The sequence below is a fragment of the Palaemon carinicauda genome, chromosome 35, assembly GCF_036898095.1.
Source record: "Palaemon carinicauda isolate YSFRI2023 chromosome 35, ASM3689809v2, whole genome shotgun sequence".
NCBI lineage: Eukaryota > Metazoa > Arthropoda > Malacostraca > Decapoda > Palaemonidae > Palaemon > Palaemon carinicauda.
Window position 1 is genome coordinate 39,223,523 of NC_090759.1, and position 25,939 is coordinate 39,249,461.

General features: G+C 39.5%; 1 protein-coding gene across 11 annotated transcripts in view; it reads left to right on the forward strand.

Moving 5' to 3' along the window:
- The window catches only part of LOC137627696 (regulator of G-protein signaling 9), a 415,360-nt gene that overhangs the window by 271,322 nt on the left and 118,099 nt on the right, over nt 1-25,939 (forward strand). For 10 of the 11 annotated variants that reach the window (XM_068358916.1, XM_068358923.1, XM_068358915.1 and 7 more), the window contains 8 exons: nt 2,915-3,024; nt 8,074-8,262; nt 10,852-11,037; nt 11,254-11,429; nt 19,506-19,579; nt 20,998-21,127; nt 21,960-22,181; nt 22,920-23,003. In XM_068358916.1, the coding sequence (XP_068215017.1) occupies nt 2,915-3,024; nt 8,074-8,262; nt 10,852-11,037; nt 11,254-11,429; nt 19,506-19,579; nt 20,998-21,127; nt 21,960-22,181; nt 22,920-23,003 (1,171 nt within the window). The remainder of the gene's footprint in view (nt 1-2,914; nt 3,025-8,073; nt 8,263-10,851; nt 11,038-11,253; nt 11,430-19,505; nt 19,580-20,997; nt 21,128-21,959; nt 22,182-22,919; nt 23,004-25,939) is intronic. The other variant, XM_068358925.1, reaches the window with a different exon arrangement.

Below are 25,939 nucleotides of genomic sequence, written 5' to 3' on the forward strand. Positions count from 1 at the left end.
CATACACAATAAGGCAATGTCACTGTCCCTCGCCTCTGCCATTCATGAGTGGCCTTTAAACCTTTAATTGTCATACTCTATAGGGCATTGTCACTGTCCCTCGCCTCTGCCATTCATGAGTGGCCTTTAAACCTTTATTTATCATACACAATAAGGCAATGTCACTGTCCCTCGCCTCTGCCATTCATGAGTGGCCTTTAAACCTTTAATTGTCATACTCAATAGGGCAATGTCACTGTCCCTTGCCTGTGCCATTCATGAGTGGCCTTTAAACCTTTATTTATCATACACAATAAGGCAATGTCACTGTCCCTCGCCTCTGCCATTCATGAGTGGCCTTTAAACCTTTAATTGTCATACTCTATAGGGCATTGTCACTGTCCCTTGCCTCTGCCATTCATGAGTGGCCTTTAAACCTTTATTTATCATACACAATAAGGCAATGTCACTGTCCCTCGCCTCTGCCATTTATGAGTGGCCTTTAAACCTTTAATTGTCATACTCAATAGGGCAATGTCACTGTCCCTTGCCTCTGCCATTCATGAGTGGCCTTTAAACCTTTAATTGTCATACTCAATAGGGCAATGTCACTGTCCCTCGCCTCTGCCATTCATGAGTGGCCTTTAAACCTTTATTTATCATACACAATAAGGCAATGTCACTGTCCCTCGCCTCTGCCATTTATGAGTGGCCTTTAAACCTTTAATTGTCATACTCAATAGGGCAATGTCACTGTCCCTTGCCTCTGCCATTCATGAGTGGCCTTTAAACCTTTAATTGTCATACTCAATAGGGCAATGTCACTGTCCCTCGCCTCTGCCATTCATGAGTGGCCTTTAAACCTTTAATTGTCATACTCAATAGGGCAATGTCACTGTCCCTTGCCTGTGCCATTCATGAGTGGCCTTTAAACCTTTATTTATCATACACAATAAGGCAATGTCACTGTCCCTCGCCTCTGCCATTCATGAGTGGCCTTTAAACCTTTAATTGTCATACTCAATAGGGCATTGTCACTGTCCCTCGCCTCTGCCATTCATGAGCGGCCTTTAAACCTTTAATTGTCATACTCAATAGGGCATTGTCACTGTCCCTCGCCTCTGCCATTCATGAGTGGCCTTTAAACCTTTAATTGTCATACTCAATAGGGCATTGTCACTGTCCCTCGCCTCTGCCATCCATGAGTGGCCTTTAAACCTTTAATTGTCATACTCAATAGGGCATTGTCACTGTCCCTCGCCTCTGCCATTCATGAGCGGCCTTTAAACCTTTATTTATCATACACAATAAGGCAATGTCACTGTCCCTCGCCTCTGCCATTCATGAGTGGCCTTTAAACCTTTAATTGTCATACTCAATAGGGCAATGTCACTGTCCCTTGCCTCTGCCATTCATGAGTGGCCTTTAAACCTTTATTTATCATACACAATAAGGCAATGTCACTGTCCCTCGCCTCTGCCATTCATGAGTGGCCTTTAAACCTTTAATTGTCATACTCAATAGGGCAATGTCACTGTCCCTTGCCTCTGCCATTCATGAGTGGCCTTTAAACCTTTATTTATCATACACAATAAGGCAATGTCACTGTCCCTTGCCTCTGCCATTTATGAGTGGCCTTTAAACCTTTAATTGTCATACTCAATAGGGCAATGTCACTGTCCCTTGCCTCTGCCATTCATGAGTGGCCTTTAAACCTTTATTTATCATACACAATAAGGCAATGTCACTGTCCCTTGCCTCTGCCATTCATGAGTGGCCTTTAAACCTTTAATTGTCATACTCAATAGGGCATTGTCACTGTCCCTCGCCTCTGCCATTCATGAGCGGCCTTTAAACCTTTAATTGTCATACTCAATAGGGCATTGTCACTGTCCCTCGCCTCTGCCATTCATGAGTGGCCTTTAAACCTTTAATTGTCATACTCAATAGGGCATTGTCACTGTCCCTCGCCTCTGCCATTCATGAGCGGCCTTTAAACCTTTAATTGTCATACTCAATAGGGCATTGTCACTGTCCCTCGCCTCTGCCATCCATGAGTGGCCTTTAAACCTTTAATTGTCATACTCAATAGGGCATTGTCACTGTCCCTCGCCTCTGCCATTCATGAGCGGCCTTTAAACCTTTAATTGTCATACTCAATAGGGCATTGTCACTGTCCCTCGCCTCTGCCATTCATGAGCGGCCTTTAAACCTTTAATTATCATACTCAATAGGGCATTGTCACTGTCCCTCGCCTCTGCCATTCATGAGTGGCCTTTAAACCTTTAATTGTCATACTTAATAGGGCAATGTCACTGTCCCTCGCCTCTGCCATTCATGAGTGGCCTTTAAACCTTTAATTGTCATACTCAATAGGGCATTGTCACTGTCCCTCGCCTCTGCCATTCATGAGTGGCCTTTAAACCTTTAATTGTCATACTTAATAGGGCAATGTCACTGTCCCTCGCCTCTGCCATTCATGAGTGGCCTTTAACCCTTTAATTGTCATACTCAATAGGGCAATGTCACTGTCCCTCGCCTCTGCCATTCATGAGTGGCCTTTAACCCTTTAATTGTCATACTCAATAGGGCAATGTCACTGTCCCTCGCCTCTGCCATTCATGAGTGGCCTTTAACCCTTTAATTGTCATACTCAATAGGGCATTGTCACTGTCCCTTGCCTCTGCCATTCATCTGTGGCTTTTAGATCGTTAATTGTCAGTCTTTTAAACCTTTAATTGTCATACTCAATAGGGCTATGTCACTGTCCCTCGCCTCTGCCATTCACAACCGACATTTAACCTTTAATTGTCATACTCAATAGGGCTATGTCACTGTCCCTCGCCTCTGCCATTCACAACCGTTGAGTGGCTTTTAAACCGTTAATTGTCAGTCCATTAAACCTTTAATTATCCGTTTTTCTTCTTCTTTGCAGCCGAAGCCATCCACCTGGCAAACCTGCTCTGTCAGTACGGCTACTTCTTCCCGGTCGGAGAGTCTCGCTCGCTCATCGTCAAGGATGACTCGTCGCTCTACAGATTCCAGGTGAGATTTTGGTATTCCGAATAGATCCATTACCATAGCTAAAGAGTCTCTTCTACCCTTACCAAGAGGAAATCAGCCACTGAACAATGACATTGCAGTAGTCATCCCCTTGTGTAAAGAAAAATGTTTGGTATTCCCCGTGTTGTCAGGTGTGCTGAGACATCAACAGCCATTGCCTGGCCCATTCAAGCGACGAAAAATACGAGACCTCAGACAATGGTCCAGAGAAGGCCTTATTGTCGTTAAGTGAGCCACAGCAATATTAGTAGTAATGATAAAACTATTGTTGATCATCTATTGCAATGTTTAACTAAGATTTGATTTTAATCATTCTCTGCATATGTCGAAATCAAATTAAAATCTGTTTTAAAAATCAAAGGCTTATTTTAACGTATTTCTCAGTTATTCCTTTTCTGTCCATGTAGAAATATACTTAATTTATGTTAGAAAATAAATGCTTAAGTTAATTTATTCGCTTGGCACTCTACGGATATTTATTCCATATTTAACTTACCGAATTGTCAGTTATTATTATTATTATTATTATTATTACCTGCTAAGCTACAACCCTAGTTGGAAAAGCAAGATGATATAAGCCCAAAGGGCTCCAATAGGGAAAATAGCCCAGTGAGGAAAGAAAACAGGAAAAATGAAATATTTAAGAACAGTAACAGGATTAAAATAAATATTTTCTATATAAACTATGAAAACATTAACAAAAAAAGTGGATGAGAAATAAGGTAGAATAGTGTGCCCGAGTGTACCCTCAAGCAAGAAAACTGTAACCCAAGACAGTAGATCATGGTATAGAGGCTATGGCACTACCCAATACTAGGAAACAATGGTTTGATCCCATGGTTTCAAAAAATCCATTCGTTAAGAAACCTGCTTTTGGTTATTTCGGAAATGAAAGACATCATTGAGAGGATCCCGTTTTGCTAATAGAGGAGAGATAATGCACGCTATTTGAATCAGTTTTGGGTCATACTTTAAGGGAATTAGAGTCCCAGTTCCGTTAAGTACGCAAAATATTTTACCCTGCCAAACGTCTGATACCTTTTAAATAGACTTAGTATGTATACACACACGTATAGACACAAACACATATTTATATCATATTTAGTTCCGGCCGAAGGTCTGATACTTTCTAAACAGAGCTCGTGTATGTTTGCATGTGTCTATGGTCAATTTCATACTTGACATTTAATTATTTTGTTTTCTGATATTAAGCCACAAATTAATCGTGAACAGACAATTCACCATGCAAAGCACTTTTTGTGGTGGCCCATGTAGTAACGTCCCTGATTGGTGAACGCCAGACTGGGGTTCGAGTCCCACTCAGACTCGTTAGTTGCTTTGGTCACTTCAACCTCACCATCCTTGTGAGCTAAGTATGGGGTTTTGGGGGGGAGCCTCTAGGTCTATCTGCTGAGTCATCAGCAGCCATTGCCTGACCCTCCTTGTTCCTAGCTTGGGTGGAGAGGGACTTGAGTGCTGATCATATGTATATATGGTCAGTCTCCAGGGCATTTTCCTACTTGGTAGGGCAATATCACTGTCCCTTGCCCTTGCCATTCATGAGTGTCCTATAAAACCTTCAAACACTGTGTAGTATTTATAGTCCATTTCTTTTAGCGATGCATATTTGCACCGACTCGCAGCGGTGCCCTTTTAGCTCGGAAAAGTTTCCGGATCGCTGATTGGTTGGACAAGATCATTCTAACCAATCAGCGATCAGGAAACTTTTCCGAGCTTAAAGGGCACCGCCGCGAGTTGGTGCAAATATGCATCGCTAAAAGAAATGGACTTATAGTTGTTTCACCTCCAATTCGTCTCGAAGAAGTCGCTAGTGAAGACTAGGAAAATGAATCTTGTTTCTTCTAGTCGGTGTCTTGAAAAGGAGCCACCGGCTGATTAGCATCTCCCGCTGCCTTCTGACAACCTCTATTTGTCTGTCTCTCCCCGAGATTCTTCCCCGTTAGACCTTTCTCCCTCTTCGATGAAGGCAAACTCAATTAACATCTTTTGTTCGCTGAATGCGTTTGTATTTGCCATAAATGAGAACAGGAATTTGAAGATCAATTAACTCTCTCTCTCTCTCTCTCTCTCTCTCTCTCTCTCTCTCTCTCTCTCTCTCTCTCTCTCTACCTGCTGCTGTCACCATCTCTCAAAACTACCAGACATAAAGAAAAATTCTATTTGCTCCGTTGTGAAGGGAACGGGCCTTTCGCAGAAGGGTCCAATATTTCCTTCTGAACAATGGGAAAGGGGAAGAGAAGGTAGAAATTTCTCAGTGTCTTTGATTCTTTATTGTCGTTTGACATTTTATTGGAAAAATATAAACGATAAGAATTTATTTTAATCCATTCCGAGATTATCTTGTATCTATGGGGATTTTGTTTAAAAAAAGAACAAGTTTTTTTTTTTTAATTACTATCCATATCACATCATTTGACCAATGTGAATTATGATATCTTTATTCATGTTATATATATATATATATATATATATATATATATATATATATATATATATATATATATATATGTGTGTGTGTGTGTACATGTATATATGTATGATATATAAATAAATAAATATGTATATATATATATATATATATATATATATGTATATATAAATAATATATATAAATATATATTATATATATGCATATATATATATATATATATATATATATATATATTTGTATATTTATATATAATGTCGCAGGGTAGCTGTTAGGTATTAACAAAAAGGTGAGTTGAGTGTAAAGGACTTTATTCAACAATATGAAGCAGGTTTTTCTAATGTAGTTGCATTACAGTATATGAGCGTGTATGAAACATGTATGGTACATGCCCCACCCCACCCCACCCCCCTTAGAAAGACATATATGTGAAACGGGGCGCCCTGTCTGAAAGAGTTGAACTATAAGCAGGTCATGTTGCAGAAGATACGTTGGTTTTAGGCAGTCAATGGAGACCCCCAGTGTTCTTTGCCACGAAAGTTAATTAAGAAAGTCTTCTGTTTGAGATGGATAACGAGGAAATTGCCAGTGTAAATGGTAGTTAGGGATGGCTTGTTAGTGTCGGTGTGCGCAAAAACATGCGTTGTAACGTAAATGGATTAAAAGCTGTTTTGCCATCAGTAAATCCCTCGTGATAATTTTGCTATTATTGCTAGTCCTGCCATGCATGGCTAACGTGTAGTATGTATATTATTGCTATTCTTATCATTTGATGGCATTCCCATCTATCAGGTTTATCTCTTCATTGACGTTTCAAGACTTGACATTTTATCTGTGATTATGCAAACTCCATCACTAGTATGTCCCTAATTTTTCCTGCTTTCATTACAGCTAAAACTCCGTCGTTGACAACGAATGTAGTTTGTAAAACCTTTTAGTATAATCATGATCATTTGGGACTAGGGAAATGTCCACGTAAAAAGAGTCTTGGCTCTGAAATCTCATTTGTTGAAAATACCTCCGGCAGTCATTCAATTAGCTGAGGTTATCCAAACGGTAAATGTGTCGTATCTCAAATTAATTAGTTCCCTAAGACTCCAGGTAAAAATGTGACAAATGCCTAATCTCTCAATGAAGTCTTTCGTTAAATTAGTTCATTTTCCTTTTTACCTTTCTGCGATTTAAACTCTCTCTCTCTCTCTCTCTCTCTCTCTCTCTCTCTCTCTCTCTCTCTCTCTCTCTCTCTCTCAGTCATTTAATTTAGAAAAAATATTACGTATTATCTATAGCCACACTGCTAGTTTTGGCCACATGATATAAATGTAAATAGATGGGCACCATCATGTTCGAGTGATAAGCTCCCCCCATTGACCTTTTGTTAATAAACTTGTTTACAGTGATTCTTAAAATTCAAGAGTTATTCAAAACCGGGGTTGTCACGAAATATGTTAATCTTTTTCTTTAAAACATTTGCTATTAAGTTATTCCACATATTTTTTATATTTCAGATATTTTTAAGTTATCTAATACATTTTTTATAAGTAATAAAAAGGCAACAAGGCGATGAAGCACTGATCTCCCACAGGTCATCTCGGAAAAGAGAAATCTCCCTCTGTTGTTTGCGAGTCACGCAATTCTGTGTAGTTTTCCCATCATAGTACCCTATTTCATCTGAATTTAAAGCAAGAGTTTAAAGGTTTTAAAAGGCCACTTATGAATGCTAGAGGCTAGGGACAGTGGCATTACCCTAGAAAGCAGGACAGTACCCTAGAGACTGACCATATATACATATGATCAGCATTAAGCCCCCTTTCAGTCTAAGCTAGGACTAGGGAGGGCCAGGCAATGGCTGCTGATGACTCAGCAGGTAGACCTATAGGCTCCCCAAACCCCCTTCCCCTTCCTTAGCTCACAAGGATGATGAGGTTGCAGCCACTAAGGAACTAGCGAGTTAGAGTGGAACTCGAACCCTGGTCTGGCAATCACCTGTCAGGGAGGTTACCAAATAGGTGTATTCAAAGGTGATCTAGCTAGAGTAATCAAGGGTAAGCAGAATAAGGTTCAAATGAGGTTTACTGGTTACTTGGGGGAATCAGAAATCTGAGAGCAGTGCTTACAGTAAAAAATAGAAGGCAGTCGTTATTAAAGCAAATTTCACGAGGCGGGTAACAAAATGAATATCGTTGTCGCTTTCAAGAACCAAAATTCCTCATTTACTGCAGCAAGCATTAACAGTCATCTGCAGAACTTAACAGCTAATATTTTCATTTATTTGGTTGCAATTATAGAACAGCAAAAATTTACAAATCATAGGTATGACATACAAGAAACAAACCCATTTTCATTTTGCTCGAGTTTGAAAAGTAACTTTCTCTAGTATTGATAAATCAGTGAGCACTGAAATTGTCTGTTTATTTATTCGATTCTCTATGAAAAAAGTTTCGTGAATAAATGTAAACAAACAACAGCTGTTGAGTTTAGCTTAATGAGTGAGAGTCTATAGCTCTGTTGTTGTAAAAGTACCAAAGGTTCCATTAGGAAAATTTTTAAGTACAAATAACTGACTTCGTGTTTTATTCCAGACACCGTACTACTGGCCTTCACAGAATCATAGTGCAGACACTACTGATTACGCCATTTACTTGACCAAGCGGTTGTCCAGGAATAAGCAGAAACATGGGCTTGAAGATTACGAGATCGAGGCTTACAACAAACTCAAGAAGGCGCTCTCTCACAAGTGGGACTTTATCACCATGCAGGCGGACGAACAGGCAAGTGCATGATCAAGGTTTCTGTCATTATTATTATTATTATTATTATTATTATTATTATTATTATTATTATTATTATTATTATTATTACAAACTAGGCTAAACCCCTAGTTGGAAAAGCAGGATGCTATAAGCCCAAGGGCTCCAACAGGGAACAATAGCCAGTGAGAAAAAGGAAATAAATATACTATAAGTAATGAATGATTAGAATAAAATATTCAAATAAACGTAACAACATTAAAACAGATCTTTCATATAATATTTCATATATAAACTATAAAAAAGACTTGTCAGCCTGTTTGACCTAAAAACATTTCATATATCTTTCATATATCTTTCATATATAAACTATTAAAAAGACTTATGTCAGCCTGTTCGACCTAAAAACATTTGCTGTAAGTTTGTAACGATCCTTTTAATGATTCAACTACTCGATTAGGAAGATCATTCCATAACTTGGTCACAGCTGGAATAAAACGTCTAGAATACAATGTAGTATTGATCTTCATGATGGAGAAGGCATGACTATTAGAATTAACTGCCTGCCTAGTGTTACGTAAAGGGATAAAGAAAATATTTAGAAGAGAGCGTAATTTTTTCTATAAGAAAAAATAGGTTTTTTCCTAGGTTACATTGCCCTGTAATACACTACAATAATACCAAGAAAATATACCAACAAAGAAAGGGGAATTCAAATTACGGAAAAAAATTAGGCATTTAACTAATTTTGTTACAATGGGGATTATTTAATCAGAAGTTATAGTAGGAAAAGCCAAAGATGAAATCCATATAGGTAAACCAGTTAATGATAAACCATCAGTGCTGGTGGTGAAAATCGAAGTGGGTATTCTGAATATTATCACCTGGGAGGGTATTGACTTGTGCTTGACCTCTGCAGCTTATTTGTTATTCATTCAGTCCCACTGTCTGCTGTATATACATTTGTATAGGTGGTAAAGGTGAGTAACAATACTTCTCATGAAATATCATCTGTAGAGAAAGGTAATTGCCAACAAAAAGTGTATGAGGGAACTGTCAAAATTTTTCTTTGCTGTGAAAGTTAGAGCTTTTGCAGGCTTCAGTAGGTTCAAGAGTATTTAGGAATCCTTATTAAGGGAAAATCTTGCATTGAAATAGTGTAGGGTATGGGGAAAAAAGATAAATGAATTACAAATAATCTGTAGCATTGTTTCCGGATACAATGAGAGAAATTTATATATACAGAAAGGTGAAAGGATGATTAAATTAAGGGACTGTAATATATGGTTATAATTTACAAAATAATACTTTTGCGCCTTATGACTATCTGACGTAGTTGACGGATTTTAAATAAGAGTCGTATTTTCCAACACGCACAAAATGTCTGTAATTTATTTTCATGAAAAAAGTAGGAATTGCCAGGCTTCCTATTTGTACTATTTCCCTTTAAGTAAGAATTGAGTCATTGATAGATGCTGTAAATGCTCCTCCTAATGTATAAAAGAATCAGCATTAGGGACTTGCAAAGTGCTTATGTAAATCGTCTACGTTTCAAAACTTGGGGAACTTGATACAAGCTTGTCATTTTGGAAATACAGGTCTAAGGCGAATGGAAGAATGAAAGAGAAGGAACTTCATGGTTTTTTGTTTAAAGTTACCCATTTGTATATTCCACGAAGAGCATGATTGACATGATTTCTGAGCACAGGCTGTTTTGAACTAATCTCACGACAAGGATGCTGTACCGAGAACCCCAGTGGAGATGACTAGTCTTTAGTAACGTTTGTTTTGTAGCACATACATATACCAAGGCACTTCCCCCAATTTTGGGGGGTAGCCGACATCAAACAAATGGAACAAAAAAGGGGACCTCTCTTCTCTACGTTCCTCCCAGCCTGACAAGGGACTCAACCGAGTTCGGCTGGTACTGCTAGGGTGCCACAGATTACGTTGAAATTGGAAGTTCGTAGAGGATATAACAAGAAATGTGCACATGTCAAATGTAACAGCTGTATAAAGCCTCATGTAATGTCGTTTAGAATTTGTTACTTCTGATAGCGTATTTTGGTCAAGGAAAACATGAAACTGGGAGTGTACTATATATACAGTATATATATATATATATATATATATATATATATATATATATATATATATATATATATATACAGTATATATATATGTGTATATATATATATATATATATATATATATATATATATATATATATATGTGTGTGTGTGTGTGTATATATATATATATATATATATATATATATATATATATATATATATATGTATACAGTATTCACTATGTGTGTGTAATTGCATTGTTTACATTTTATAGTATATAAATCTCACATCCTCAAGGCTACTTATCATGAATACTTTTCATTACTTCACCTCTATAAGTTCTAAACTCGTATCTCCTCCACTGGTCTGCACGACTTTTTATTTGGCATTTTAACTAAGCTAAATTGTGATCTTTAGCATTCCTACATATATTTAATAATCATATGTGCACTATATTTAACCATGAATTATATACAGATCTCTGTATTTACATGATTTTTATTGTAAAACACAATATCACCCTCATCAATGATTGTAGGTAAAGTTGGCAAAAGACCGCAAGAAAGGGGACAAGATCGTCACCGACTCGCAGGAAAGGGCGTACTGGAGAGTATACCGGCCTCCACCAGGCTTCACAAACTGCCTTGAGACCGCTCCTGTACCTGACAAGACAAACATGGCCAACCGCGTCAGGAAGAAAACTGCCGACGATTTAAAGAAAGATGTAGGTTCAAGTTACTGCCTTCAAACCAGTTTGGTGGTTGAGGAATACTCTGTGTTCCTGTTCGTTACATTGCCTTGAATCTTAGCATTGCTAACTATATCTGTAAGTGCAGACTTGAAAGATTTTATTGCAATTTGTTTCTACTCATATGGGTCATGTGTTTTCAGTCTTAACTTCTGGGATTAACAGTCTTTCTTTTTCTGCTCCTAATCCAAGAATGAGTTTTTAGCTGCAACATTAGTACGCACAAGGCAGAAGATATCGCAGGCGTCGGAAGCTCTTCTCACTCACTGTGAAACCTATTTCGAATACGACCCTGTTCTTACACCTCCTCAACCTTCCAACCCGTGGCATACAGACGTCGATACTTATTGGGCGCAGAATGAAACCTTGTACGTTGGAAATTACCATCAACCCCTTTCTAGTGCTTTTTTTTTTTTTTTTTTTTTTTTTTTTTTTTTTTTTTTTTTTTTTTTTTTTTTTTTTTTTTTTTTTTTTTGGTAATAATTTTGATACCATTTGACTTATGAATTTTAAACAGCATAGTTCAGTCACTTGTTAGTCTAATTTTCAGTTAGCTTTCATTTAATGTTGCATGTTATTTGTATACTACAATTTCTGTTGTGACTTAAATGACATTTTTTTTTTTTTTTTTTTCAAACGTCAGATTATGAAAAGCAGGGTGATTTTTCCGATCTTAGTCCAACTTAACTTCAAGCTCGCACATTTATGTGGCTCATTTCTTTGTAACGTTGAATTGTACTACATCGCTTTAGATTAGTAGAAATGTGTATACCATAAGCATTAGAAGTTCCATATTCCTTTTTATAATAAACAGGCGAGTCTGAAGTCAAGTATAACTCATTTATTCTGTGAATGCTACCAAATTAATCGCAGAATTGTTTCTTTACCAGCATGCCCTCTCTTTTTTAATTGGATGTTCTTATATACCTTATATCTGTTTTAAGTTAATGCAGATTTTTCATTGAATTATATATGGCTTTTCAACTAATTTTAATCATTGTTTTGGACATAGGTAAGCATTATTCTATGTTAAGTCCTCTTTACCCTCCTGGTGAAACATTGCATGCTCCTCACAAAGTTCCTCACGGTTGACCTGTGATGATGCTGTGGTCTTTTTGTCTTCGTAATATGATCAGAGTCTTGGGAATAACCTAATCTGTTTTGTAGCTCTCTGACTTGTGGATACTTCCGAGAAAACCATTTACCCACAAATCATGTATTTTCATTACTTCCTTCTATTTCTCTTTAGTTACTTCTTGCCTAACTCTTTCAGCTCTTACATCATGCAATTGGTATTAGGTCCTTTCCCAGTATTCTTATTAACTTGAACACTACCTGCAAATACAGTGACCTCATCCCTTCATAAACTCCTTTGAAGATTCTTGTTTCTTAAGGATAATTTATGTTCAGTTTAGACTATTTTATATGTTTATGTTTATGAAGAAACATCAGTTCCATTCTGTAATTGTGAGAGGTAGCCAATACTGTCTTAAAGAGCGTCTTTGCCTTGCTTTGGCCCTTGTTGTCATTCTTAAAGTATTTCTCCATGGGTGTCCTACTCCACACAATATTCAGTTTTCAGGTCAAGTAGGGTGAATCTTCTAACCATAATGTGATATCTATTACCCTTGGTCTGATAACTCAAAATTAATTGATTTCACAATTCCCAGGAAAAAATTTGATTTAAGAAAATAGGTTACTTCTCATTAGACATCTTTCGTTTTTTTCCGTCATTGTTATTAATCGTGTTCTTCTTGTATTGCTTTTGTGCATGTTTTTGTAACTCTTTAGGAATATAAAGAACTCGAGTTTCTATATTTTAAATATTAAACTTAGCCGGTGAATATATAAATAGCTGACGTCTCCGACGGCCCGACAGATTCCAAAAAACTCGCGAGCGATCGCCATGAAGGTTGCGGGTATGCCCACCAGCGCCGACTATCGGCCAGATACCGCATATACTTCTCAACCACTCCAGTTCTTCTCTGTCGGTGTCACTGACAACATTGGTTCCGCTCGCTCTAGACCTCGAGTTTTCTACCGAATTGGTGAAGTACTTTGTTTTGGGTTTTATTGGCTTTCGCTGTGTTGGTGTGTTCCTTCAATAAAACTCTTGAAACCTTTTTTGCTTTTTGTTTTTGTTGATGAACTTGGCTTTACTTTGGATTTTCTCTGGTTGTTCATAATGGCTGACCCTTCTCCTGTATATCGCAAATGTGCGAGAGATTGTAACAAACGTCTTCTGAAAGCCTCTATCGACCCTCATACTGTTTGTTCTAATTGCCGGGGTAAATCCTGCCTATTAGGAGATCGGTGTGAGGAGTGCTTGGTTTTGTCGGAATTCGAGTGGTTAGAGTATGAAAAGTATACTCGTAAGCTCGAAAGAGATAGGGTGAGGAGAAGCTCATCTAGATCTTTAGAATTTTCCTCCTCCCATGCCCCTGAACCTAATCCTTCCCCTGTAGTGGTAGTTTCTGAACCCCCTATTAGCACTCATGAACCTTCAATGCGCGATATGTTTTTAGCTATTCAAGCATTAGGTGAGAAGGTTGAAACCTTAGCCTCGGACAGGAACCAGCTTATGTCCGATGTTAAGTTGTTAAAGTGTCAAAGTGGTAAAGTAGAAAATCAAAGTGGTAAAGTGGAAAGTGCGCAAAATGTGTTTAGTGTTGCGACCGAGGGTTCGTCTGTTCGTGCTTGTCGCTCCCCTAGTCCGAGACCTCTTTCAGGCTCCCCTGCACCAGGGAGAAGGAATGTCGTAGGACTTAAGGGAGCGAGAGGTGTAAACCGACGTACAGACGTTCCCTCTTTGGTATCAGACGTTTCTCATCAAGAACGTCCTTACCTTAAGACGGGGGAGACTAAGTTCTCCTTGTCTTCCGACGACTTGTCGCATAAGAAACCTTGGCGTAAGGTTTCTAGACCCTTAAAGCGCAAGTCAGTCCCTTCAGGACAGGTCCAGCGTCCTGGCTGTAGCCATTGGGGCAGCTCTGACCACTTTCAGTCATCGGATGGCTGTTCGCCTGTTAAGCGAAAACGTAACACGGAGTCCGAGGGTCTCGGTAGGTGCGATGATTTGCATGCACAGACGTTACCGACGTCACGGCCCGTTCCGACTCCCGTTGACCCGAAGTGGGTTGTCCTGCGGGACATGCAGTCTAAACTTTCCTCTTTAATGGAGGTTTACGAGCATGAACAGGTTGGCAAAGATCCTCTGCTTGCGGTTCGCCAGTACGATAAGCGTGACTCTGGCCTTCAGCCGCCTAAACGAGTGTTTTCTCGTCCTTATGATGTTAGCGCTAACGTTGCTAGTGCTTTTAAACGCGATTCTGATTGTGTTCCTCGTCATTCACGTCAGTCACGTGACGTGGAACCCCCTTTGCCGCAGTCTCAAGGTGACGTTCAGCAGCTGTCACCGCAGCCCCGCACTGACGTTCGTCGACCGACTCCGTTGCCCCGACGTGACGTTGAACGTCGGTCACCGCAGTCAGATGTTGTTTTTCCTGCTCAGACCCTGCAGTCAATGCAGTCTCGACGTGATGTCGAACGGCAATCAACTCAGGCTGTTGTTGTTTGTGAGTCACAAGACTTTCAGTCTTTGCAGCCGCGGCGTGACGTCGTTACCTCAGCTGTTGCTGCTGCTCCGTCGCATGTTGACATAGCCTGTCAAGCGTTGCCTCCTCGGCATGTCTCCCCGTATCGCGAGACTCGGCAGTTGTCGGACGAAGTTCCGTCGGATGAGGAAGTCGTTGATCCCCTTCCAACTGATATTCCTTTGGGGACTTTTTCGGACGGAGAGGAGCCTAAAGTTGCTCAGCCCTCTCTTGATTTTAAGAAGGTCATGCTTATTTTTAAGGAACTTTTTCCTGATCATTTTGTCTGCTGCTCCTCGTTCGCCCCCATCAGAGTTCACGCTGGGCCTAGCTGCTTCGACTCCGTCGTTCACAAAGTTAGTGCTCTCTCGCTCTTCTAAGAGAGCTTTGCGTTTATTAGGCGACTGGTTAATGACCAGGAGGAGTTTGGGGAAGTCAGCTTTTGCTTTTCCCCCTTTCAAACTGGCTTCTCGTGCGAGCGTCTGGTATGACACGGGAGAAGTTCTCGGCTTGGGAGTACCTGCCTCTGCCCAGGGAGACTTATCAAGCCTCGTAGACTCTCCTCGTCGTCTGGCCATGAGACGCTCGAAGGTTTGGTGGTCCTCCTCAGACCTAGATCATCTCCTCAAAGGAGTTTATCGGGCCTTTGAAGTTTTCAACTTTTTGGATTGGTCGCTGGGAGCCTTGAGTAGGAAGATCTCCTCAGCAGACCGTGATGTCTCTGTGCAAATTATGTCCTGCATGGACAAGGCTATTAGAGATGGCTCTAATGAACTCGCTGCTACTTTTACAGCAGGAGTTCTTAAGAAGAGAGAGACTCTTTGTTCTTTCCTGTCTGCAGGTGTCACTCCTTGTCAAAGGTGAGAACTACTCTTTGCGCCGTAGTCTTCTGCCCTGTTCACGCAGCAGCTGATTAAGGATATCGCAGCGTCTCTTGTGCAGAAGGATACTCATGATTTGATGGCCACGTCTGCGCGTAAGGCTGTACCTTCGTCCTCTTATGTCAACAGACCTAAATTTGATACTCCAGCGACAAGGTTTATCCCGCCCTTTCGTGGCAGAGCTCCCAGTAAGGGAGGCTCTCGTGCCGATAGTAAGAGGGGTAAGAGGAGAGGATCTAAGTCCTCCAGTGGCAGAGTCTGACTGCCCACGTCCTCAGACAGCAGTAGGGGCCAGATTGACCAACTTCCGGCAGGCCTGGGAGAAGAGGGGTGCAGACTGGGAGTCTGTTTTGTTGCTAAAGGAGGGTTACAAAATCCCTTTTGTACAGAGACCGCCTCTAGTAAACTCTCCGATAGACCTCTCTCCCAGGTATCGAGAGGAGTCGAAGAGACAGGCATTACATCTGCAGGTGTCTCAGTTGTTAGAGAAGGGGGCGGTGGTGAAAGTCTCGAACCTTCAATCCCCAGGTTTTTACAACCGTCTCTTCCTAGTACCAAAGCATACAGGAGGTTGGAGGCCAGTGCTGGATGTCAGTGCTCTCAACGTGTTTGTTGTCAAAACAAAGTTTACGATGGAGACCACCAAATCCGTTCTAGCAGCAGTCAGAGAGGGAGACTGGATGGTCTCTCTCGACTTGCAGGATGCGTACTTCCACATTCCTATACACCCAGATTCTCAGCCGTATCTAAGGTTTGTATACAGGAATGTGGTGTACCAATTCCGAGCTCTGTGCTTCGGCCTCAGCCCTGCTCCTCTTGTTTTTACGAGGCTCATGAGAAATGTAGCAAAATTCCTACATTTGTCGGGGATCAGAGCCTCCCTGTACCTGGACGACTGGTTACTCAGAGCGTCGTCCCGTCATCGCTGTCTGCAGGACCTACAGTGGACGTTGGATCTTGCGAAGGAGTTGGGCCTATTGGTGAACATAGAGAAGTCTCAGCTGACTCCCTCCCAAACGATTCTCTATTTGGGGATGGAGATACAGAGTCTAGCTTTTCGGGCTTTTCCGTCTGCCAACAGGATAGAGCAAGCTTTGCTCAAAGTCCATCTCATGCTAGAGAAAGACCATTGCTCTGTGAGAAGCTGGATGAGCCTCCTAGGGACGCTTTCATCCCTGGAACAGTTTATCTCTCTAGGGAGACTTCACCTACGCCCTCTCCAGTTCCATTTAGACTCCCATTGGAACAAGGACAAAACTTTGGAGGCGGTCTCGATCCCGATCTCCGAACCAGTCAAGACTTACCTGGCCTGGTGGGACAGCAATATAAGACTTTGAGAAGGTCTGTCTCTGGCAGTCAAGAACCCAAACCATGTGTTATTTTCAGACGCGTCGGATTTGGGTTGGGGGGCGACTCTGGACAGTCTGGAATGCTCGGGTCTTTGGACGGCAGATCAGAGGAGCCTTCACATCAACTGCAAGGAGCTGTTGGCAGTCCATTTAGCACTGACAAGTTTCGAGAATCTGCTTCGAAACAAGGTGGTAGAAGTGAATGCGGACAATACCACGGCCTTGGCTTACATCTCCAAGCAAGGAGGCACTCACTCCCATGCTCTTTTCGTCATCGCAAGGGACCTCCTCATCTGGTCAAAAGATCGAAACATCTCACTTTTGACGAGGTTCGTCCAAGGGAAGTTGAACGTCTTGGCGGACTGTCACAGTCGGAGAGGTCAGGTGATCCCTACAGAGTGGACCCTCCACAAGGATGTGTGCAAGAGTCTTTGGATGACTTGGGGTCAACCCACCATCGATCTCTTTGCGACCTCGCTGACCAAAAGGCTCCCGACTTATTGCTCTCCAGTCCCAGATCCAGAGGCGGCCCACATAGATGCCTTTCTGTTGGACTGGTCTCACCTGGACGCTTACGCATTTCCACCGTTCAAGATCCTCAACAAGGTGTTGCAGAAGTTCGCCTCTCACGAAGGGACAAGGTTGACGTTGGTTGCTCCCCTCTGGCCCGCGAGAGAGTGGTTCACAGAGGTACTTCTATGGCTGGTAGACGTTCCAAGGAGTCTGCCTTTACGGATGGATCTCTTACGGCAGCCTCACGTAAAGAGACTTCATCAAAGCCTCCCCGCGCTTCGTCTGACTGCCTTCAGACTATCGAAAGACTCTCAAGAGCTCGAGGATTTTCGAAGGAGGCAGCCAGAGCGATCGCGAGGGCTAGGAGATCCTCTACAATCAAGATCTACCAGTCAAAGTGGGAGGTATTTAGAGATTGGTGCAAGTCCTCCTCTATTTCCTCCTCCAGTACTTCTGTAGCACAGATTGCGGATTTTCTCCTGTATCTGAGAAACGGTCGCTCCCTCTCTGCTTCCACTATTAAGGGCTACAGAAGCATGTTGGCTTCTGTTTTCAGGCATAGAGGCTTGGATCTTTCAAATAACAAAGATCTCCAAGACCTCCTTAAGTCTTTCGAGACCTCTAAGGAGCGTCGTATTTCAACTCCTGCCTGGAACTTAGACGTGGTCCTATAGTTCCTAATGTCAGAAAGGTTTGAGCCTTTAAATTCAGCCTCCCTGAAGGATCTTACCCTCAAGACACTTTTTTTTGGTGAGCTTGGCTTCGGCTAAAAGGGTCAGTGAGATCCATGCTTTTAGTAAGAACATCGGCTTCTCGTCGAATAAAGCTATATGTTCTCTTTAACTTGGTTTTTTGGCCAAGAACGAACTTCTGTCTCGTCCTTGGCCTAAATCTTTTGAAATACCTAGTCTTTCAGAGATCGTAGGTAATGAAGTTGAAAGAGTGCTTTGCCCCGTTAGAGCTCTTAAGTTTTACTTGTCTAGAACTAAACAGCGACGAGGTTGTTCTGAGGCTTTATGGTGCTCCGTTAAGAAGCCCTCATTGCCCATGTCTAAGAATGCGTTATCCTACTTCGTTAGACTTTTAATCCGGGAGGCACATTCTCATTTAAGTGAGAAGGATCGTAGTTTGCTTAAGGTCAAGACTCACGAAGTGAGAGCAATAGCGACTTCGGTGGCATTTAAGCAAAATAGATCCCTTCGAAGTATTATGGACGCGACCTTTTGGAGGAGCAAGTCAGTGTTCGCTTCATTTTACTTAAAAGACGTCCAGACTCTTTATGAGGACTGCTACACACTGGGTCCATTCGTTGCAGCGAGTGCAGTAGTGGGTGAGGGTTCTACCACTACATTCCCTTAATCCCAATATCCTTTTAATTTTCTCTTGAAATGTTTTTAATCTTGTCTTGGGTTGTACGGAAGACTAGGAAGTCTTTCGCAATCTTTTTGGTTTGGCGGGTGGTCAAATGTTGTTTCTTGAGAGCGCCCAGATTAAGGGTTTTGATGAGGTCCTGTTATAGGGGTGTTCGCCCTGGATATAACAGCTCCTGGGAGTCTTTCAGCATCCTGAGAGGATGGCTGGGCTTCGTGAGGAAAGCGGACTAATGAGGCAGAGTAATCATCAGAGTCAGCTTCCTTACCAGGTACCTATACTTAAGTTTGTTTTTTATGAAATATTTGTCAAAAACTCTTGAGCATATACGCCTTTATTGTATTAATACTGGTCTCTACCCACCACCATGGGTGTGAATCAGCTATTTATATATTCACCGGCTAAGTTTAATATTTAAAAATGATATTTTCATTATAAAATAAATTTTTGAATATACTTACCCGGTGAATATATAATATTAAAGGCCCTCCCTTCCTCCCCGATAGAGACCCAGCGGACTGAGAAGAACTGGAGTGGTTGAGAAGTATATGCGGTATCTGGCCGATAGTCGGCGCTGGTGGGCACACCCGCAACCTTCATGGCGATCGCTCGCGAGTTTTTTTGAAATCTGTCGGGCCGTCGGAGACGTCAGCTATTTATATATTCACCGGGTAAGTATATTCAAAAATTTATTTTATAATGAAAATATCATTTTGTACGCTTTACTTTACTTTCAGAGTTGATATTCCAACTGAAAAGCGTGTGAGACGATGGGCGATATCAATGGAAGAACTAATTAATGATGCTTTAGGTAAGAGTCTTTCCATCCCTGAAGTGTCTGGATATATATGGATATGAAAAAAGATATTTGAGGTAAACTCGTATTGATATAAAGAAATTTTAGGTAACCATCTGAACGTTTAGAAAAGGGGAGAAACCTGACCTGAACCATTTAATCACCTCCATATATATATATATATATATATATATATATATATATATATATATATATATATATATATATATATATATATATATATATTTCTTTACTGCCACACTCAAGGGAGAGAGTTAATAGTCATACCCTGGTGAGAGGGGTACCCCGAGAGATAAACTCGGAACCACAGTCTCCCACAAATTGCCTTACCAGTGGGTTGTGTTTAGGTAAATGAAGGGTTGAATCTGCGTGTGCTCATGTTTGTATACCTATCTGAATTTTTTTATGTCATTTTTATGGCTTATGTACACTAGTGTATATATATATATACATACATATATATATATATATATATATATATATATATATATATATATATATATATATATATATATGCTTATGTATATCATTGTATGTGTTTTGTGATGGGATTTTGGATGAAGCACCATAGATGAGTTTTCATTTTGTTAAGAGTAACTTCCTTCCCGATTTTGATATGAGGTAATGAATGATGTTTTGAATTCATAATTAACTTTTGATTGTGCTTGATGTAGATTGTAATATATTCACCTCTGACTTGCAAACAATCCCCCCAAAAATATGATAAACTGATACTGTACTACTAATGCAAATGGAGATGGAATCAAAGGAAAGAAGTAGGAGAGAATAGTTTATTTGAGCATCTAATCATAATAATGGAACCATATCCAAAAGAGGTTTTCAGGAGGAACTGGGTAACATAACCTAAGTATTGATGAAGCGAAATACATATTAGTTTGTGTGCTTGTAATGCTTTAACTATTTTGGCTTATTTTTGTCCATGACAGAATATTAGAATTGAAAGCGTTACATAAACTAAACAGGATATTTGGTTCATTGAGATGAAACAAGAGTCTATTGTTGGATCATTTTGCCATTAGGTTCTTTATTCTGTAGAGATGAGATATTTTTTATTGGTTTAAAGAACTGTATCACATTATTAAATGGCTGATAAAGTCGCTGCCGGGAAGATGGTTGATGCTTGAAATAGAACATGATAAATACATAAAAGAACCTGATAAAAACATCAAATGTTCATGAAAAATAAGTTTCTGAAAGTTTATCAAGTCATGATGTACATAGTTTGCTAACTCGTTATATCTAGATTTTATTTGTATTTTGTTTTTGACCAATCGGGAAACAAGAAGATTCCTTAAAGTTCTTTACAACTTATTAAATATATTTTATGATATTTTTGTTATAATTAATATGTGTACTACAGTAATAGGAATTTGCCTTCGTCTTCACCACAGGTAAAACTGAATTCACCGCCTACCTGAAAAAGGAGTATTGTCACGAGAACATCCGTTTCTGGCAAGCAGTCAATGATCTACGGTGGGGTCCATCTTCCTGCGTCCTTGAAAAAGTTCAAAGCATTTATGAGTAAGATTTTTGTCTGTAGTTCCTGCACATCCATGTTCTTTTAAAAATTCAAATAGGTTTACTACGTAACATCGAGTTTGGATGATCATCTAATTGAGATGCTGAATCAGTCAACATTTTCTAAAACCAAAGTTTATCTTCTTTTTTCAAGTAGATACTGTCAAAAGAATTTTTAAAATATGTATTTTATGCAATTAAACAAAAAAAATCCTAAACATTGCAAGCTAATTGTAAGTGAGACTCATTTACAAAGGTAAGTGAATTAATTTTCAACAAAACTCATAAATTCTACGTCTTTCATCTTTCGTCGTTTATAGAAATTACTCTTTATAATTACTAATAAAATACAACTGAATTCAGGCCCCATGCTAAATTACTACAAAGATTTTATTTATGTAATAATTGAAAGCTGGGTGCTGCTAAATAAATGTTGAATAAGAGGCCACAGGTAGATAATGTAATTGGGGATTACTGTAATATGTCGGAATGAGTCCCTATGAGAAAAAGTGCTCATGCATACATGTTGATAATCTCTGACGTAGTCTGTGAAATATTATACTATGCTGTTGGCTCATATCCTTGATCTTAAGTAACCAAGAGCTGAGAATGCTTTGCAGATCATGGAAAATATTGTTTTGGGTCAAGATGTGCAACAGCGTGATTCTCCACTGGCTTTCAGTATCTGAAAACCTGTTCTGAAATAATACGTTTTCCTTGAAGATGTTTGGCAGGAACTCTTTGCGTAGATTACCATGATTTAGAATGTGAAATTTAATAGGGCCTGAAATTAATCGTGATTACCGGAAGATTGAAGTTTTTCAATTCTTGACAGGGAATTCCTCAAGCCTGGTGCCCCTTGCGAGATTAACATAGATGGGAAGACAATGGAGCAGACACAGAATCAGCTGAAGAACCCAAATCGGTATACATACGACCTGGCAGCAGAACATGTTTACATTTTGTTACTCAAGAAGGATTGCTACCCTCGGTTCCTACGGTCAGAGCAGTACAAGACCCTTGCTGCCAATGCAGTTCAACCACTCCAAAGGAAGAGGTAAGTGGGCAGGCTCATGCCTACGTGTGTGTGTGTTTGTGTGAGAGAGTCTGTGAGGGTGTTTTCTGTGTTTTTCTGTGTCAGATATTTTCTGTTCATTTTCTTTCTTCTTTCGGTTACATAATTTGCTGATTTCTGTGCTTTGTATCAGTTGTCACTCATAATTCTTTTGAATTCGCTCACACTCTGTTGCTTTGTCTTTATTCTTAGTTAGAGTAATTCTCATTGAAGCTCTCCTAGGTTATGCGAAAATCAGCTTTGTATTGGTACCTGAGATTTATTGTGGTGATCTGAATGTTGACATTTTTGCTAGTGTTCTTTACAGGCACTGTATGAAGCCCACTCACCATTTGATTGTGAAAGGTGTAAGTTATTTTTACTGGTAGTTTCCCATCATGCTCAGAGATCGACTCAATTTTTTTGAATCATTTAATACCTGGTAGCTCCATTTTTTGAAATAGTTCACCATTCTTGTAGCCATTTCTTTTTCTTTCTTGTTATGTTCCATGTTTGTTATTTGAGTGATGCTGCTTTAGTGCTTCATTTAAAGATCCCTCTCTCCAGGTGTGACTGGAGTGCACTCTGCTCTCTCTCTCTCTCCTCCACCTACTAATGGTTGTTTCAATGTTCTCTTTTTTTTCTTTTCTTTCACCAACTAACTCGGCTGAATTCTTGCTGTGTGCTTGCCCTGCCCCCACCGACTTGGGCCATAACTCTCCACTGACTCCTTGACGTCAGGCCCAACTCCATGATGGCCCGCCTTATGGCCCCTTCTTTGCTGTTGGCCTCAGGCCCTGATGTTCGGACCACCGGTTTGCAGATGTACGTGATCCTACTCAAATCCCCACTGCCATTGATAGCAGGCTGGCAACCCCTTCTTTGCTTATATTTCCACCATAATGATAATCATTGACCTTTTGCCTGTATTAAATATCCAGTGATCCAGTACTGTATTATGTACGGTGTCCTTATCCCTTTTTATAATGCGTGGCAGTTATGCTTTTTCCCCACTACAGTATTTGGACATTTCAGTTAAGGAAAATTTTATACAGTACTTTGATCCCAAGTAATAATCTTTTTCTAAATCTTTCTCTCTAATATGTGTTTATCAACAGTTTCACACTGGGTACACTGCTCACAGAAGTAGTTAGCTGCCAAAAGAATTAGACAGTTTGTACGCTCTACGAATAATGATGGTTTATAATTTCAGATAAACTCTGCCTCATAGAATACAAATAAAATGTGGTCATTCATAAAACACCTCATGAACTGTACAGCAAGCATTCAACGTAAAGAAAAACAGTAGCATTCTACTTGTTTTATTTTAGAATTATCGTTTCTTAATGTTTATTATTTTACAGAGAATTGTACACAAGTACCACCTAACCTATTTTACATTAGATAAAAGAACATTGATGCATGCCTCTGATAACTTTTGAATCCTTTGCCCAATATAACTGTCACGTACTGAAGGACACTTAGATCTTTTGAGTATTCAGTGTTCGTGTGTGCGTGTGTAACCCTGACTAACCCTATTTTATCTCAACCTATTTTTGTTCTCCTCAGAAGTAGAGTGAATGCTATCTTTAAAACGTTCCAGGTGTAGTATCCAATTTGCTAATATCCCATCTGTTGCCTTGGTTTCTGTGGTCCAAATTTGAAGATATAGTTGCTTGGCTTGTGCTTGAAATGCATTGAATTGTATGTGGTAAGTTTTGATTGTTACAATGAATAATTTAGGCATCGCTTCGGGTAAATCTATGCATTGCTTTCATTGTATTTGCTTACTAACAGATATTATCATTTAAGTTCAGCTTCTTCATATTCTTTTCGTTTTATATATATTATTTGCCTTAAGGTATGTTAGGATTTAGTTATTTTTTTTCCCAGAGCACTTTGTGGTGAGAATATTTCAGATATCCTGTGGATGAACAGTTTTGATACTGACTAGGTTTCATAGATATAAATTGCAGAGGCATATACATAACTGTACTGTCATTTAACTTTGTTTCATTCTTAAATGTGTGGTTCCACCCCAGGCAGCATTGTCACTTAAGACACGCCAAATTACTCTTGCCTTGTAAAGACTCGGAAGTCATCGATTGGCTCTCTAGTTGCTGTGTTGGAGAGAGGTGAAGTATTTAGCTTTAATTACTTTGCAGTACATAAACCCACAAAGCTCACTGGTGTCTAGAGGATTGTGAGAGTTTTGTGCTTTCTGGATACTTGTAGATGTATGTAGGTGTTATATAGGTATCAGTGCTGGAAAGGAAGTCATAGCTACATGGTGAATTTCTCCCTAGATAATAGTATTTCCAGTGTTGCGATCGAATGTGTGCTTACTTTTAAATAAACAGTAATGTAGATATATTACTTTTGGTATTTAGTACAGTAACAATATCTTTTATTTTTATGATTATGCAACCATTTGGTCTTCTTGGTTCTGTATTAGTTCTGTTTTTGAACTCGTTAAAGATTATAGAGTCGTATAACTGCAAATATTAGATATTTTTTATCACCTGCAGGTAGCATTTGCTCAGTGATGGCTGAGTAAATTTAGAATTCCTTGATAAAATGAAGTTTCTTACTTTGGTTGTGCAAATGAATTATTGAATTTCAGTCTTTTAGCTTTACAACTTATAATCTCTTGTGAAACCTTTACAACTTATAATCTCTCGTGAAAAGATTGATATAGTTTTGATGAAAATATTCTGCTTCCATCACCATTAATCGGCTAATATTTCACTTTGATTTATTAAGTGCATTCTATAAGGTATGCATGGTTTTTTTGGTCTAAAACCATTTTCAGAATAAGTGGTGAATTGACAATAGCCCATCATTGCTAAGGCTATGAATAATATTTGGTATTTGCAGTGTTGAGTGTTTATATTCTTTGAGGATTTAGTATCCTCGCTACAAAATAATCATAAAAGATTAAGTTTAAAGTACAGTATTGTGTTAATAAGTTGGTCACATGTACTTATTTGGTATAAACTGGTTTGTAAATTATGATGATTGGTCATTTTGTGAAGTCTACTCAAAATAATTTCTGAATACAGTACATTCATGAATATGTAAATGTTTGGCTCTGAGGGAAGTCTAAGTAAATCCGTTCAATCTGTATGAACATTAATTTTGTTTTAGGATTAGCACCTCAAATCACTCTTGATACTGTTTCCAATATCTGTCTTATTAATCTTTTCACCAAGTAATCAAGCACTATGGTAGTAGTGTACACTGTAACAAAGTTAGAATTACCTGCATACCTAGTACTACTTACAGGATGGTCAGAATTAGGAAAAATTTTAAGTAATATGCACAAAGAACTAGCTGAACTACATCACAAGAGATTAGTGTCTAGATCAAGGATAACTATTATAATAGACCCAAGTTTTTGTCCGACATATTAGCTGTTTCAAAGAGAGATTAGATCCTATTGTTTCCCCTTTAAAAGGTTGTCCACCTTGAAAGGCTCGACTCTTCAACAGGTAGGCCTTAAGGCATTCCACAAGGCAAAGAGAAGGATCCTCCTTCAGTGGAACGATCTTCCAGGGCCCCCAAAGTTTTGTGGGAAGTACATTTTTTGCCAAGAATGCAGGATCTTGGTAAAGAGTTACCTCCCCCCCAATTCCGAGAATTCAATGTGGCCATCATCCCTTGAAAGTGCCACAATCTCGCTGACTCTAGCACCAGAAGCCATATCAAGCAAAGAGATTAATTTTTGAGTAAGATCCCTTAAAGAGGTAGTGGCGTCATCT